Source organism: Coloeus monedula (genome assembly GCF_965178545.1).
Source record: "Coloeus monedula genome assembly, chromosome: 1".
NCBI classification, from domain to species: Eukaryota; Metazoa; Chordata; class Aves; order Passeriformes; family Corvidae; genus Coloeus; species Coloeus monedula.
This window is the reverse complement of record NC_138781.1, coordinates 50,309,061-50,324,468: the sequence shown is the minus strand read 5'-3', so window position 1 is coordinate 50,324,468 and position 15,408 is coordinate 50,309,061. Positions and strand designations below refer to the sequence as shown.

Below are 15,408 nucleotides of genomic sequence, written 5' to 3'. Positions count from 1 at the left end.
GGTTTAATATGAAGTGAGTATAATTTGGCATATTTGTTCTACAAAGTTCTACGAACTCAGCTGTACATCCTGTATTGTCCTTGCAGCACCAAATACCGCGTCCCAGGAAAGCTGATTTTATAAGCTGCTTACTTCCTGGGGTGGAATACTCCTAATTAGCCAACAGCTTCACAGAACCTCCTGTCCTTCCTTGGAACAGCAGGTCTGTTATGAATGTTGGTTAACCCTGCAGCTGCTGATTGTTCCCAGGCTCTGAGCCAAACCAAGCGCTCAGAGCACGTACATAGAGAAAGGAGGTACAGGAGAGAGCTGATGTGTTTGAAGACTTGAGAGACTGCCAGAAGGGGTGTTAGGAGTTAAAACACTGTTGGTAGGGGCAAGCACTTCATTCCTTTTGTCTTTTGGAGACAGTTTGCACTCGTTGTGGTGTTTCTTGGAGTCCCTGCTGGCTGCTCACGCTTGGTGTGTAAAATCGGACCAGCTGGAGCTGAAGGGAAGCTGCCAAGGTAGCTTCCTGTCAGACTCCAGAGGAGGTGCAGACCTGTCTCCCAGCCTTTCTCTGGTTCCCTGTTCATCCTGTAGAGCAAAGGAGAAAAAAGTTGAGGACAAATTGTTTTAAAGAGCAGGACAGACCCCGTGTGTCTGGTAGCAGGCAGGAAATGCTTGTGATGTAGCTGAGGTGAAGTAAGATTGGTAGTGCCCAGGCTGTCCTGTCAGGCTGGAATGAAAAGATGAGTTGTACCTAGAGAGGGGCAAGGTTACATGTTAGTCAGGGGATTGGCAGGAGGTCCTTTTGAGCACTATTGTTTGCTTGCTCTGAGTTAAAAAGTGCTTTTGGACTGCTGCAAGTGTTTCTTCATCAGTTGCTGTCTGAAAAAAACAACCTAGGGCAAGGAAATGCTACTTCAGAACCAGGCACTGTTAGACTTAGGTACAAGTAAAGGCAAAACACAGGGCTGAGAATAAAGCGAGGCGCTAGCTCAGAGCCCAGGGCAAGGGGAGTAGAGTTCACAGATGCTGCACATTTCACTGGGGAAGACTTTGAGAGCATTCATTTCAGTGGTGACAGAGAGTGGTTTCTCAAGCCGCCTCTGAGGAATGTCTGTTTCCTGTTGTTGTCATCATCCGTGCTTCTCCAAAAGTCATGAATTCCCTAAAGAAATGAGGGGAGTGCTCTATGTGGTGCCACTGCCTGAGAGGCAGCATCATTTTACATGTTCTTGAAATTCAAGGGAGTAAAAAAATATGCTGAAGAGGAGGAGGAGATTTTTTTGGTTTATTATGCTGACTGTTGCAGAAGACTGCTCCTGCAGCTGTACAAGATGTTTATTGCTCCTTGTCTGTACAGCCTGAGGTGCCAAGTGCTCATGGCTTGTATTTTTTGAAATCATTATTTGGCAAATCAGTCCATTGTGATAGTTCTTTATCTGTGCGGACTTGCACAGGCTTGGTCCTGGTGTATGTCTGAGAACATAGCAGCTGTGAAACAGTAACCCCTGAGTTCTCATCTATTCCCGTATGTTCTCAATCATCCTTTAAAGTTGTTTCTGGATGTTTGCACTGTGTGGGACAATGGGAAAAGAATTCCCACATTCATAGAGAGCAAAGGGGCCTGAGGAGTTCTGCCAGTGATGTGTTTTGGGACTCAACTTGTTTTGAAGCAAAGTTTAAAAGCAAGTACAGCAGTTCTGTTAAGTAAAGCAGTTTCTTTTTTTACTCTTCTGGATTTCAGCTGTATATTATTTGTAGTTAACCACTGCAGTGAAGTAGGTTGAAGAGGACTTCTGATGTCCAGAGGCTCCAGTCACTTAGGACTGAGGGATGTTGTTAATTGTTTGCCTCTCTGTTTTAGAGCTTATCTCACTGTGAACTGATCACTGATGATGGGATTCTTCACCTGAGCAACAGCACGTGTGGGCATGAGAGGCTGCAGGTGCTGGAGCTCGATAACTGTCTCCTCATCACGGATGTGACTCTGGAACACCTGGAGAACTGCCACAACCTGGAGAGAATTGAGCTGTACGACTGCCAGCAAGTCACACGAGCTGGAATCAAACGGATCAGAGTATGTGTTTCCTGGCTTGTTCCCATGGAAATGCCAGAGCTGTTGCTTCTGCTTGAGATTGTAGGAGTCCTACAGGTCCCAGGCAAGGAAGGCTGGATAAACAGTCTGACTATCCTTCTGTTAGGTCCCCATGTGTGTAATTTCCCTATATGAGCAGCAATAATTTTCAGTTCTGACTCATGACATTTTGCTATTGGAATGATGAGCTCTTATCTTCTGCTTTGGTATAGTGGCATGCTTTATCCTAAATACATGTTATATATCTATCTAGCTAGCTAGCTTATCTATCTATCTATTTATATCCTAAAATACATGTTAATACACAGACCCAGTAGTCAAACATCTGCATGGATATTTCCATTGATGGGCTGTAGGGCCCTCAGGCCCTGGAATCCAGCCCCAAACCTTTTCCCTGCATATCTCACCCATGAGGTCAGGGACCACCTGCATTGCGGGGGCAGCGTTTTAGCCTTGAAGTGAAACTTGTCTGCAGCTTCGTATCCCAAGTTTGTGTCCAAACACTTTTGCAGCTGGAAAGCTCATCCCTGATAGTGACTCAAATTGAGGGCAGAAGCACAATTCTATTTCATGCTGCTTTCCAGGATGAGAGCAGCAGAAGGGAGTATGGGAGACAAGGTACAAACAAGTTGTCCTTCAGCAGCCAGGGTCCATCCCTCTTGCCCCTGCAGCAAAATATGTGCCTCTCCTGATGTGGAGCTGTCTGGGCTCATCAGTGCTTTGTTGGGAAACCAGGGGGAACCCTGTGCAAGTTGGTGTGCCGTAGGTGGATGGGTCAAGAGGAAGTACATGTGAGAAGACAGCTTGGCTGGTATCCACTCTATAGCTGCTTTCTTTACAGCTAACTAACCTTAACGAGAGAGCACTTGTTGGCACAACAGTTGAGGTGTGCTGCTTCTCTTTTCAATTCTGTTCTTCCTCTCCCATTATAATGCAGCCTTTTCACCCACAGGCTCATCTACCTCACGTGAAAGTTCATGCTTACTTTGCTCCAGTAACTCCCCCTCCATCGGTCGGAGGGAGCGGACAGCGCCTCTGCAGATGCTGTGTTATCCTTTGACAGTGAGTGCAGCCACACAGAAAATGTTGTTGTTGAAGAATGGGATGGCAAGTCAGCAGAAGGAGTCGGTTTCCTGACAAGTCCTAATGGTGGTGTTTGGTCATCCAGTTTTGTGACAAGAAAAGCGCTTTTTTTTTTCCAGGTAAAAATCTTAACGTAATGTGCAGCTGTGGATTAAGTTGGTGATGCTTTGGTTTGTATTAGTAACTCCTTCCTTCTGTTGGCATGAGAACTGCAGTACCGTGTCAAATGTGTGGGCATTGCAGCGTAGCAGCTACTTGGTGGAAGTTCACGAAACTTGGAAGTTAAATTGCATTTGTCAGCACTACTTGGTGTGAAGTTCTGATGTAACATGGGGCTCGAGGCTGCCACGCCAAAGAACTGAGCCTGCTGTTCTGTAATATACACCACAGATCAAATATCAGGTTTAAGGACAAATCAGCTTTAGCAGATATTGACCAAAAAATGCAAAGTAATCATAAGCTCTTACAGTGAAACAGCAGCTTGTTCTTTTTCATGATTCAGCTTCGTATTTAATTATGTAACAGGACATAATAGGTAATGTCAAAAGGTAAGGTAGTACCTCAAGATACCCATAGGACTAGAAATACTTCTCAAGTTTTTGTACTTGGTTCAGTTGAACTCTGCTTGTACAAAGGTTGCCCGTCACCGACGCACGTTCTGCCCGATGCCATTGGCCTTGAACAGGGGTAAGAAATCCACTGTGGTAGAGCCTGTGCACTCTACTGTACCTGCTGCCACAACCATCCATGGTGCTCTCGGTAACGCCATCCCCGTGTCCTCCGGGACCTCCGCGGGGTGCAAGGAAAGGATGCAGCGCTTCCAGGAAGAGGGGTGTAGCACACGTGCTTTTCTACAGATGAATGGAAAACAGGTTCAGCTACAGAAAAAGGATGGAGCAAGGAATGCAGTTCGTCCCACCCATTTTAGCAACAAGCATATGGGCTCATCAGTCAGCAGGAGTTGAACCAAACCAAACCTGTGGTTTTCAAATGTAGAAAGCCAAACTCTTCACATTTGGTTAAGAAGCTGTCAACTTCTGAATGATAATAATGATAAAAATCTGTGTATTAACTCTTAAGGCCATGCTTACATCCTTAGTTTTTCAGTGCTAGACAACTAGATAAACTTTTTTATATTAAGCAATTTAATTATCTGAGAGAAACTACTTGACAGTTCAGAAAGCTTTTTTTGTGTAAGTTTGATTGTGTGTGTGTGTGTGTTTGAAGAGTTCAGGGCCTGTGTTTACCGAAAATTAAAAAGCAGTTGGAAAAGCTACTACTGGATAGTACTGCCATTGCCCCCCTGCAAATTTTAAACACTTCTAAAAAGGAGTGAGTGTGAACATGAACTTCAATGGCCAGCAATGGCTGGGTTGTGTTGATGACACACAGAGGATGGGGACAGTAAATGAAGATCTCAGCTTTGGGGTTAAATTACAGCTTGGACTACAGTACATGGATTTCTTTAGTACTACAAAGTAAGCCATCCTGGGCTTCTTTTGCACAGTAGTGGAGTGCTGTTACAATCAGAGTTCCATTGAGACACTGCTGGTGTAATGAGAGTTTTAACCAGATTTTATTCTCAACTGTACCAGGGCAGTCATTAGTACCAATATGTCAAGATGTGTTTTCTAAGAACATGATGAACCTTGTAAGTCTATTGCATTGAAGATGTACAAAAACAAATGGAACCTACTCTGATATAGGACACTTAAATAAACAATCAGCTGATGTCAAACTTGAATTTGTTGGAATTATTTCAAATCTAAGCAAGATTTCTACTAGCAGCAGAAGATCCATGTGAATGCACTGTGTGCAGGATATACTACAGGGCTGGTTTACTTCACTCCCTTACCTTGACCTACCATGCTTGCTAGGACAGGTCTTGCAATTAATGTGAATCTTAACAATGGACTGTCTCTAATGCGGGTGTGGGAAAAAAAGAAGTAAACAAAAAGAAAAGCACATTTACAAAATTATTGAAAAACATTTATTATACTTAAATTGAAATGTGTACATCTTATTAAAAAACAAAAGCCATTTGCTGGTGCCATAATTTAATTCCAATTTCAAGTGAGCTGGACAAACTACTGTACAACTTTCAATATTCTTTAAAATTAGGTATTTGGATACTTTCCAATCAAGGATTTTTCCACTTTTATAAAACATTTGGATTTGAATATGGTGTGAGCTAAAAAGACACAAGTGTCAGTTGAGGGAAATACTAGGACCAGACAATACCCAAAGATGAACAACTTATAGGAAGAAATGTTTAAGTACATAAAATTTTACTTTCAGTGCAGAAAAAAACAAAAACAGGAAAAAAACTAGGTTTGATGAATTTAAATTTTCAAAATACTACAGCTTTCAGAAGCTTTTCTGATAAGCACTTGAGCCAGTTATGAAAGGGGAAATGAAAAAAATCAAAGTTGCTTTTTTACATGCTGTAGTATTGGTTTACATGGAACACCGCAGCATAAAAAGCAAACTATTCCCAAGCTTTTAATCCAGAGATCAAGGTGAAACTTTCCAAAGGCACAGGATGACAGCTCTGAAATTGCCACCTAATATCTTTGGAAATACTCCCCTTTTAAGTACCTAACCAATTGAAACTTAATGTTACCCTAGGAAATGCTGTGCCATGACTCTGCAAGACACATCCAAAATACTGAGAAAGCACATTGCCTGTTTCAGAGAAAAGTAAATATTTGGTCATATGGAAGAGGCACTGTAACAGGTGTACAGTGTGGATGGATGGGGTGTGCAGGAAGGTCAACAGAAAAGGTAAGAAGAGATTTGTCCAGAATAGGAACTCCAGCAGGGCATTCATGTGCTGGCAAGGAGACTTACAGGGTGTGTATTTAGTGTTTCTCAAGCAATTTATTCGATGCTGCTGAAAGCTATGACAGCCCTGTGGTGCCAGTGGGTCATCTTCCCTCATCAGCATAATTCCACTGAAAACCCCACTCCTCACTGCCAGTATTTTTAAACCCACAATTTTACAAGCAAAGAGTTAAACTGCAGCAGTGCTCTGCAGAGAACCTAGGAAACTAAACATAAAGGATGCATAGGCAATTTTTTCCATTAAATTCATTAAAGCAAAACACAATTACTTGGTACCCCATAGGATTTATATTAATCCCTCCAGTAAGGTACTATTGATAATGCAGTTTGCTGCATGCATATATTGCATCTGTCTAGGGCTTCTTAAGAGCCCTGTTCTGGCATTTACACTTCTTACATACACTCTTATACACAATTTACACGGGAAGCTGTTTTGACAGCTTTACTCTCAAAGACCTGACAACCTGATCACTATCACCTTAACTACTCATCTCCACACAGATTAGCATGTGCTCTGCTAACATCAAAAAATAAAACCAGCATAAGGTACAAGCACGTAATAGACAAACTGGCACAGAAAGGTAAATGCCCCAAAATAAGTTTACATTCATCTCCAACTGGATACAGATAATAGAAAAGCAGCACTGCTTCACTTCTATAAACTGTATCTACTGGCCATAGTTTGCCTTATTTCAGTGAAGGGCAAGCACCTTTGCTTACATTGTCTTCCATGCCTGTACAGAAGCTGTCATGGCATTATACCTCTCATGAGGACACTTAGCTATGGCAGTGATAAGAAAGTTCACCTATCAAACAGCTCATTAGAAAGGTCATTTTGTGTTTTCAATATGAAACATCTTATACAGTGAAGTTAGATCCTAAGGTTTTGGACGATCTTCATAATCTTTAGGCAGGACTTCATTCTGCATTGGAGTATCAGTCTAGCAAGTGTGTGATGTCACTTCAGAATTATATGGAAGCCTTCTCCATTTTCAGCTGAAAAAAGAAGGAAATGTCAGTCTGTCTTTCTTGACCAGAATCACAGAAATACAAGCCAATGCACCAAAACACCCAAGGATAGACTTAGTTTTGAAAATAAACTCATCCACAACAAAAACAGCTTTTAGAAGTTTCCTACTTGTGCTAAACAAAAATGTTATGATTAATGATTTGTAACTGGATCTTCGAAGTTGGGACAGTTTCTGTAGGTAAAGTTTGCACAGAGTTAAACTTGTCCACTGATTAGAGCCAATGCTGGCACCTTGTACCAGAAATAAATTGGACTTCTAAAGAAGAGTGGGATTCAACAACAGCCTACTGAAGGTGACCACTGACTAGCAGAGAAAGAACAGAATGTTATGCTCAGTTCTGCTGACTCTCAGAACGCAGCTCAGATGCAGTGTCTGAACTTCAGAGGTGCTACACTGCCAGGATTTTGAATTTTTTTTTTTAACCTATTTTGAAACGTCACCATTCTCAACAACTATTAGCAGCGTCACTGTCCAGTGATGGCTGACTGAATTTTGCGTAAGGTTTGCTACTGAATCCTGCACCAGTTCTGAACTGAAAGCTTGGAGAAGAGCCTGAGATGCTACACAGAGGCTGAAATCTGCTAGGAGAGGAAGAACTCTGGGATATTTTCTGCCACTGTGTTAGCAGATCTTTCATTATTTTTAAAGAAGGCTCCTTGCTGGAGTAAGCAATTAAATTTTCAACTGTCAGAAAAGTCAACGTACCTTTTATTGTGGTGAATAAGAAACAACTCTCATCTTGAAAGTTTTGAACCATCTACAAAAAAAAAAGTTTCAAAACCCTCTGGAGTACGACCAATACAAAACACAAAACAGTAACAACCTCAACAACCGTGATATTAAACACAGCCTTTTGTGAGCAATTGTGTATTTTTAGTTTTGTTCAGCAAGTGACAGGCATATACTAAATTAAAAACCATTACTCTCAAAGTACTGCTTTTTATTCTTGTGACAACCAGTTGGGAGCCCATTACTACTGGCTGTGTTTTTGGAACTCTGTGGAGCAGACACTCAAATAAGTAGAGTTCAACAGTGTTTAAATGCCCCCTGCCTTTGGGGGTGCTCAAAATAAATACTTACTAAATAACTACTGCAGCATCTCAGAGTTATATAAACCTGCTGCTTCTGTCTTCTCATAGTTTCAGTTTAGTCAGGCAGAGGAAGAGTCATATTTAAAGAATTCTTCTGCTCATTTTATTGTAAAGGAAAAAAAACTCTAAATGCCAGAAAATACTAGGGTTGCATTATCAAACAGAAAAAACAGTAATAAATAAGCAAACATAAGAAAACCCTCCACTCCAAGTCATAAATAAAATGCCAAGAAAATAAAATTTCAATTACCTGATCACTAACAAGAATGTGGATGCCTGTGGGACCCTGTCTGTAAACTTGGTTGATCTGATGCAAAGGAATATTAAATGCCAAAGCAAGCTTGCGTGTGACTTCTGAGGCTGCCATCTCCTCTAAGTAGATTGCATGATAAACTACAAGAAAAAATAATTTATGTAAGCATGGTACTAGTGGGTAACAATACCTGTATGAACAAATCTGAATTTGCTTATGTTCCAGGCTTTCAAAAACTTTTAAAAGCTAAAACGTTTAGTTTACTCTCTCCCTGTTCTCACTAAAAGCACAACTCTGACAAGGGGGAGGCTTCTATATGCTCTGAGGCTGAAGGCAACTTCCACATTTTTTCCTGTATCCTGCACAAAAAGGCACAGTCATGTCAAACAGACTTAAAAATGGATCTTGAGAGAGTCACCTGAAGATGGTTTTGGAAGTAATCTTGTGCAGTCTTAAAAGAATCAGGTAATACTTACAGCCCACTTATATGCCTAAGCTGTTGCTTTAAATGCAGATGTAGATTTTGGATTTTTTGGTAAATAAAGCCTTTTGCAACTGTCTGAATAAACTTTCTACAGATCACCTCAGAGTTGAATGCAACACAGCAAACAGAACAGTAAGACAAAGCAGCTGTTCAGTTTGGTGCTGTATTTACAGTTCTATAGCTCTATTTAACAGTGCTAGAAGCCCTTGGCAGCTCCATGTTTGCACATTGTTCTGGCTGAAGATATCCTGAGGGAAAACATGTATTTGACAGCAGCAGTATTTATTTACAGATCCTCCTCCACCTCAATTCTTGCATGGAAAATCCACAAGCACTACTGCAGTAGCCTGTACACATTTTGGCTGGGGAGAGAGGTCTCTCAAAGCCAAGAGCAAGAAAATAATAATTTCAAATAGATCCATTCTCTTAATTGTAAGAGTGACATGAATTTATGAATAAACAGTTACATTCCCATCTGTGTTGAATTAACAGCTGTCAGGAAAATACTAAAACAAGGAGCCCATTCACTACTTGGCTATTTTTCCTTGTCCAGGCTCTACAGTTTTAGTTCAGTTGCACAGAAAATGACAGCAAAATCTAGCAGAAAATGGGAAAAAATTGTTTTATTTGCATGTAGCTTTTACATGTACCTACATTTATATGGTTGATACCTTGTAACAACATGCACAGCTGACTCCAGAGCTCCTCAATTCACTACCATGTACCTAGTTAGTTTTATCAAAAGACTGAAAATGCTCCATGATTTAACCTTGAGAGGTTTCAGGTTTTGTTTGCTCTGTGCTGTTAAAGCAGTGATACCTCTGTGACACAACTTCCCACGATTTCTTTGTACACCAGAAACAGCACCTCAGCCTCTTCAGTCTCACTTTCCCCTTGCTGCTCCTCCCGTTTTCCTGCTGTAAGCCCCGCGTGCCGCGCCGTACCGTATATTGCACCGTTGCTGTCTCCGCCGCCCGCGTCCTGTCGTTCCAGTTGTAAGCTCTGTAAGGGCTCCTGGCACACGTAGATTGTTAAACGGGGCCTCACAGATCTGCAAGCCAAGGACATCACACGTCAGAGGAAAGGCTACGTGCGCTGCAAATACAGAAGCTGATATGCCATAAATGGAGCTTTGTTATGCTAACAGGACACTTGACATGTTTTTTCTCACCGAGCCCAAAAAAATTAAATCAATCTCTAAGTAAGTGGTCTCTCAGACGCTGCTGCATTTAAACAAAATTTCAATCCATTCAGAGCTCCTGAGGACGCTGCTTGTTGGACTCCTGGAACAGGACTGCTGAGTAACAATGGCCTTTCTTCCAGAAGGGCCATTGGTACCAAACACCCATTTCAGACGGAATCAGACACTCCCGGGACGCTGCCTGTGTTAGCACTCAACACCTGTAACCTCAAAAAGCCTCAGGTTGTTCTTAGCTCTCTGAACCACCAGTTTTGTGTCTTGGCAACAAATCCATCCATATCCAAGAAACTGGCAGGGCCCAACTGCATGGGTGCAGCCTTACAGCCCACCTGCACCTCACCTGGGCCTGCCCTGAAGGTGTGCACAGGAGGAGAGTTTTAAACACATTGCTGCCAACTCCTGAGGCAGATCACACCAAGGCACCAAGGCCCCTCCTGACACTAACTTCCCAAATCCCCAGTTTGAGAATCCCCCATCTAAACCCACTCAGCCTCACAGTCAGCACATCACCTGGATTTCAGTGCATTATACAGCCGAATTCCATCAGCTGGACCACAGATTTGTACCAGATCTTCTCTTGTCAGCTTTAATAAATCAGCACCTGGACAAACACAAGAGGATTTAATGGAGATTGCTGTAGCACATGAATTCTTTCTACAATAAATTGTATGTTCATTTAAACCGAGAGTAACAAACTTCACCATGACAAAAATGGAATTTGGGACACAGGAATAAGTAAAATTCAGACCAGGCTCCAGTGAATGCCAAATAAATCAGTGTGTTTTCCAAAGGTGCTGAGTTACACTTTATGGTGTTTACAGCTTTGAAACAGTAGGAGTCTGCAGAGCACATAATTCTGTGGAGAGAGATGACTGTTCTAGAGACAAACAGTGATTTTTGCTGGCATCCAAGGCAGTGTATTTTGAATACATGCAAAATATAGAGGAAAAATACTCCATGGTTTGTTACTCAATGAATTATCCCAGGCATTCAACTCATCCATCATTTCCTCTGTGCACTTAAGTTATTACAATGCACTTGAGTACAGAAGGTGCTGCTGAAGCAGAAAATGGGAGAACGGATTCTTCTGAGAAGCAGCATGAGTGTCAGCAAAGAAAACAACACTCTGAAATATCAGTCACTGTAGCAGATGAGTGGGAAAACAGGAAAAAGAATAGTCTTTATGCATGAAAATACTCCACAGACTATCCAGCAACGTACAAATAAAAGCCAGCAAAAATAATTTATCATAGCCCTTAAATACTATAATAAAAAAACCCCCAGACCTGAGGTAGTATAAGAAAAGTCACACATACCACACCTCCTTCTTCAAAAAAAAGTAGCCAGCTAGTACTTGACTTTTATAAAGATAATAATAAAAAAAGAAAAGTTTTCCAAGAGTCTTTGTCAGAAAGTTGGTACTAAAGTTTATTGAGAAAGCTCAGCAACCCTCCTAATACAAGAAACACAGCTCAAAAACTAACTGGCAGTAGAAGAATAAACCTTCCCAGAGAAGAAGCCTGGCACAAAGGGAATCCTGACAGAAGAATGAGCTAAGCCAAGAGGCAGAGCTGGCATCATACACAACACTGTCCCCATCATGTGCCACCGAAGAAAAAGGAATTTTACTTATGGTGTGTACTGTGTCATGCCACCCTTTACACAATTCTGTGGAAGACTGAAGAAGCAAACAGCAAAACACAGCCCCACAAAGTGCATCTCTTGCCATGTCTTGTGCCCAGACATACAGTGGGAACTGCACTGTTCTTTAACAAGCAACTTAGTAAACAAATAGGTATAAATATGTATACCATAATGTTCTTAGAGAACTCTTTTCCCACACAGAACTTGCTCAGTAACACAAAGAAAGAAAAAAAGTAAACTATAGATACCTGAGAAATTTGAAAAAAGCCTTGTATAGGCAGAGAACCTATTCTTGAGCAACCATTGCTGAGTTTCCTGGATTGTGGCTGAAGGATGAAGCTGCTGTAAGAAACAAGATTGGATATGATAATTTGGATACTAAAAAACCCAAACAAAATCCAAGCCATTAAAAAAAAAAATCTCCCTCAGTTCAACACTTTCTTAGTACCTATTAACATCAAATGTAAATCAAATATTCTGACACAGCTATACAAATACAGTCATGATCAATACCAGAAAGCCAACACTCACATCTCCTGACCCTTGAGAGGTTCCATCTCCTTGATGATTTGGGGAAGAAGAATTGCTAGAGATTATAAAACAAAAAAAAGTATTACTAGAATTCCATAAACCAAAATATTTAAGCATTGTTGAAAAGTAACTTGAAATTCCCAAAACAATAAATACCACAGTTGAAAGAATTAAAATACTGAAACTTGTTAAAGGAGAAAGACCATTCCACAGTATATGGACCAGACCATACCACTGTAAATAATTTTTGGATGAAGTGCAAGTTTCATTTTAGTAGTTTAATTAATGCCTCAATACAAAATGGTTTCACCAATGCAATTTTTGTTGAAAAGCTTTTGAAGATATTTGTTGGAGGGTTTTCTTGCAAATTATACTGTGTATGATAGAAATGAAGACTGTTCTTACTGAGAAAAGCTAAAAGTAGTTTCCATAGACAAGGATTAAATTACAACAGTGAAAAGGTACAGTATTTGCTATATGACAAAGGACAAGAAGTTGTTTTAAAAAATAGTAGTAAAAAAGAAAAATGGTGAGGCAGAAGTAATTACCTTATAACTGAACCATGTGATACAAATGGGATACTCTAACATATAGGTCAAAACAATCTCCCAGTTTCCCAGTGGAAACAGAACACAGTTGAATTTACTCAGAAAACATTCTGAATAAGCCTGATTGAAATGTTGCCTTTAATGGGGTACAGAATAGAAACCCACCTGTCTGGGACGCTGTAGGTGTTATGCTGAGCAGAGGTGAAAGTTGGAGCAGGAGTAGGACTGTTGTTTACAAATGTTGTAGGAGTATCAGGCCATGGTGAGCACTGAAGATAAAGAATTAAAACTTAAGTTTCTCTGGACAATAAATTTTTTACTCTGATGCACACTTCTGTCATTTAAAGCCAGGGGTTTATCCACAGTGTACTCTGATTTGCAATTCCAAATAAACACTCCCTCTATCCCACACATTACATGCAGATATTCCAGGCAAAAATCAGCTCTGTTTTATCTTGGTTTTTTTTTTAAGACTTCTATTTATACTGTCTTCTCTTTAAAAAAACTGAAAGTATTATTGGTGAAAGTGACAAAAGACCTGTACAGATTATTCAGTTTTAACCAAAACCAACCAACGCCCAGCCATGTGCTGGAACAAAAGTCTTTTATCCTGCACAGGGTGAAAGGGCTGTTTAAACTGCAGGGATAATGACACGACAAAAAGTGCTCCTCAGTAAGAGTAAGTAAAGCTATGAAGCTAGATTGCACCTTGTGGATAAATTTAATGTCTCTGCCCTGACAGCAATCAAATACAAATGGAATTTTCAGTAGTAATTTTGTAAATTCAGAATTTTAAATAATTTACTGCAGGACTAAAATTATGCTTAGTTACATGGACTGGTTTTTCTGAACTGCTTGGTAAACCAGAATTTTTTACACAAACTTAAGTCATCACACGTATATGGTAAGACAGCTGTCCAATTCTGTCAGTCTTTTTTTAGATATTTTTTAAAATCATCATGATAAAGCTTTTCAAAACAAGGCTACCTTTTAGTGCTTCCAACAGTATTAAAAATACAGTATTTTAAAGAAAAACAAAAAACACCGAACAGGTTTTTGTATGTTCAAAGACATGATTAAAATGAGCAAGTAGCCCAAGATTAGGTAAGCTAAGACCATGCCTGTTAAGACAACAAAGATTTCTGATATATTTATCATGCACCAGCTAAACACCTTGTAAGAAATTTGCAGATTTGTATCACGGCCCTGTAGAACAGAGAGGAAGAAGGAGGGGAACTATGACTTAATATCAGTGGAAACTTGTTTCAACAATTTTGTGTTGAAAAATCCTTCCTCTGTCTGGGGGAAACAGTAAATAAGTGAACACCAGCTGGCATCTTCTGTAAGAGAGTTAACAACATTTGGGTGCTGGACCCCATTTTTCACTTGTCAGCATAAGATGGCAAGTTCCCCAGCATGGCACATGGAATTAAAATAAATTTGTCTTGCATGCAAATAGCTTAAACATCAGGAACTTCCTTTATCTGTCCAAGATTTGACTCAAAGCAGGCCTTTTTGTTAGCCACAGTGTCCAGTCTTTCATTATGTGGTCAAAGCCACCCTTTGGGCTACAAACAGTGCCCCCTGCACAGAGCATGCTCCTCTATGACCTTGCAAGGTGACACTTTCCTCCTCCAATTCTGTATATTCCCACCTGTTGTCTCTCTTCTCAAGCTCATTTTAATGTTACATTTAAAATGTTACATTACATCAGGTAGTTAGAAGTAGCCTTCATTCCTTAAATATGTGGTCCAAAGCTGTAATTTTAAAATCAAAGCTCAACACAGTAATGTTAACTTTGTTCTTCTGAAATATTTTGGAAGTGCAATTAAAATTCTTAAATTTTGTGACATTCTCTTCCTAAATTTTAATCCAAGATGTTTATGTGGACACACAAATACAAGTTTCACATCCTTAGCCACCATTCCCTTACAAGATTCTAGCCACCATATATTTAAATTCAGGGGCAGAGAAGAATGCACTGGTGCCAGAGAACAACTTTTGAGCCATTCCCAAGGTAGGTACTGCAGTCAGTGTTTCTGTCCTTCAAACACAGCTGAAGTTCTTCACAACGAAGCTCTGGGTTTAAATCCAGGAAGAAGCACATTTGAAGTATTCAGAAAAATAAAATCCCAACCCAAAGCAAGTTGCCTTTCTTCTCCCATAAACTTGCTTTCCTAGCTTGTCTCCTATGCCAGCAAAAACACCACTAACTATCCACTGAGACTCAACAGGCTGGTTAAAAGAAAAAAATAAATAGTAAATGTAATACTACTGCAACACATCTATTGCCTCCATTCTCCTTTTTCTGTCTTACAGGTTGTGGAGGGAAAAATGAGTATTTGAGCACTGAGATAATTCTGAAAGGTTCAAGGAACAAGAAAATCTTCCAGCAATTCACCTGAGCTGATTATGCTTTTGGAATCACTCTCATGCACAAAGGTCCTGCACTTCACAAACTGGACTAAACAAATGCCTGGCCACCAAATCCATTAACACTACAAAAACTAAGCAAGGATGTCTTTTCTAACATACTGCATAACGATTCTGGATTGAGGGGGGTGAGGGTTACAAGGGAAATGGATCACAGAAAGTGACACTGCTTCCCTGAAAAA

General features: G+C 40.4%; 2 protein-coding genes across 5 annotated transcripts in view; one reads left to right on the top strand and one right to left on the bottom strand.

Moving 5' to 3' along the window:
* The window catches only part of FBXL2 (F-box and leucine rich repeat protein 2), a 50,935-nt gene extending 46,072 nt beyond the window's left edge, over nt 1–4,863 (top strand). For both annotated transcript variants that reach the window (XM_082282525.1, XM_082282526.1), the window contains 2 exons: nt 1,853–2,065; nt 3,036–4,863. In XM_082282525.1, coding sequence (XP_082138651.1) covers nt 1,853–2,065; nt 3,036–3,143 — 321 coding nt within the window. In that variant the 3' untranslated portion in view covers nt 3,144–4,863. The remainder of the gene's footprint in view (nt 1–1,852; nt 2,066–3,035) is intronic.
* A 296-nt stretch (nt 4,864–5,159) lies between these two features.
* The window catches only part of UBP1 (upstream binding protein 1), a 36,194-nt gene continuing 25,945 nt past the window's right edge, over nt 5,160–15,408 (bottom strand). For 2 of the 3 annotated variants that reach the window (XM_082297467.1, XM_082297469.1), the window contains 8 exons: nt 12,959–13,062; nt 12,246–12,300; nt 11,963–12,056; nt 10,581–10,671; nt 9,814–9,920; nt 8,383–8,525; nt 7,747–7,798; nt 5,160–7,006 (listed from right to left, as the gene is read on the bottom strand). In XM_082297467.1, coding sequence (XP_082153593.1) covers nt 6,969–7,006; nt 7,747–7,798; nt 8,383–8,525; nt 9,814–9,920; nt 10,581–10,671; nt 11,963–12,056; nt 12,246–12,300; nt 12,959–13,062 — 684 coding nt within the window. In that variant the 3' untranslated portion in view covers nt 5,160–6,968. The remainder of the gene's footprint in view (nt 7,007–7,746; nt 7,799–8,382; nt 8,526–9,813; nt 9,921–10,580; nt 10,672–11,962; nt 12,057–12,245; nt 12,301–12,958; nt 13,063–15,408) is intronic. The other variant, XM_082297468.1, reaches the window with a different exon arrangement.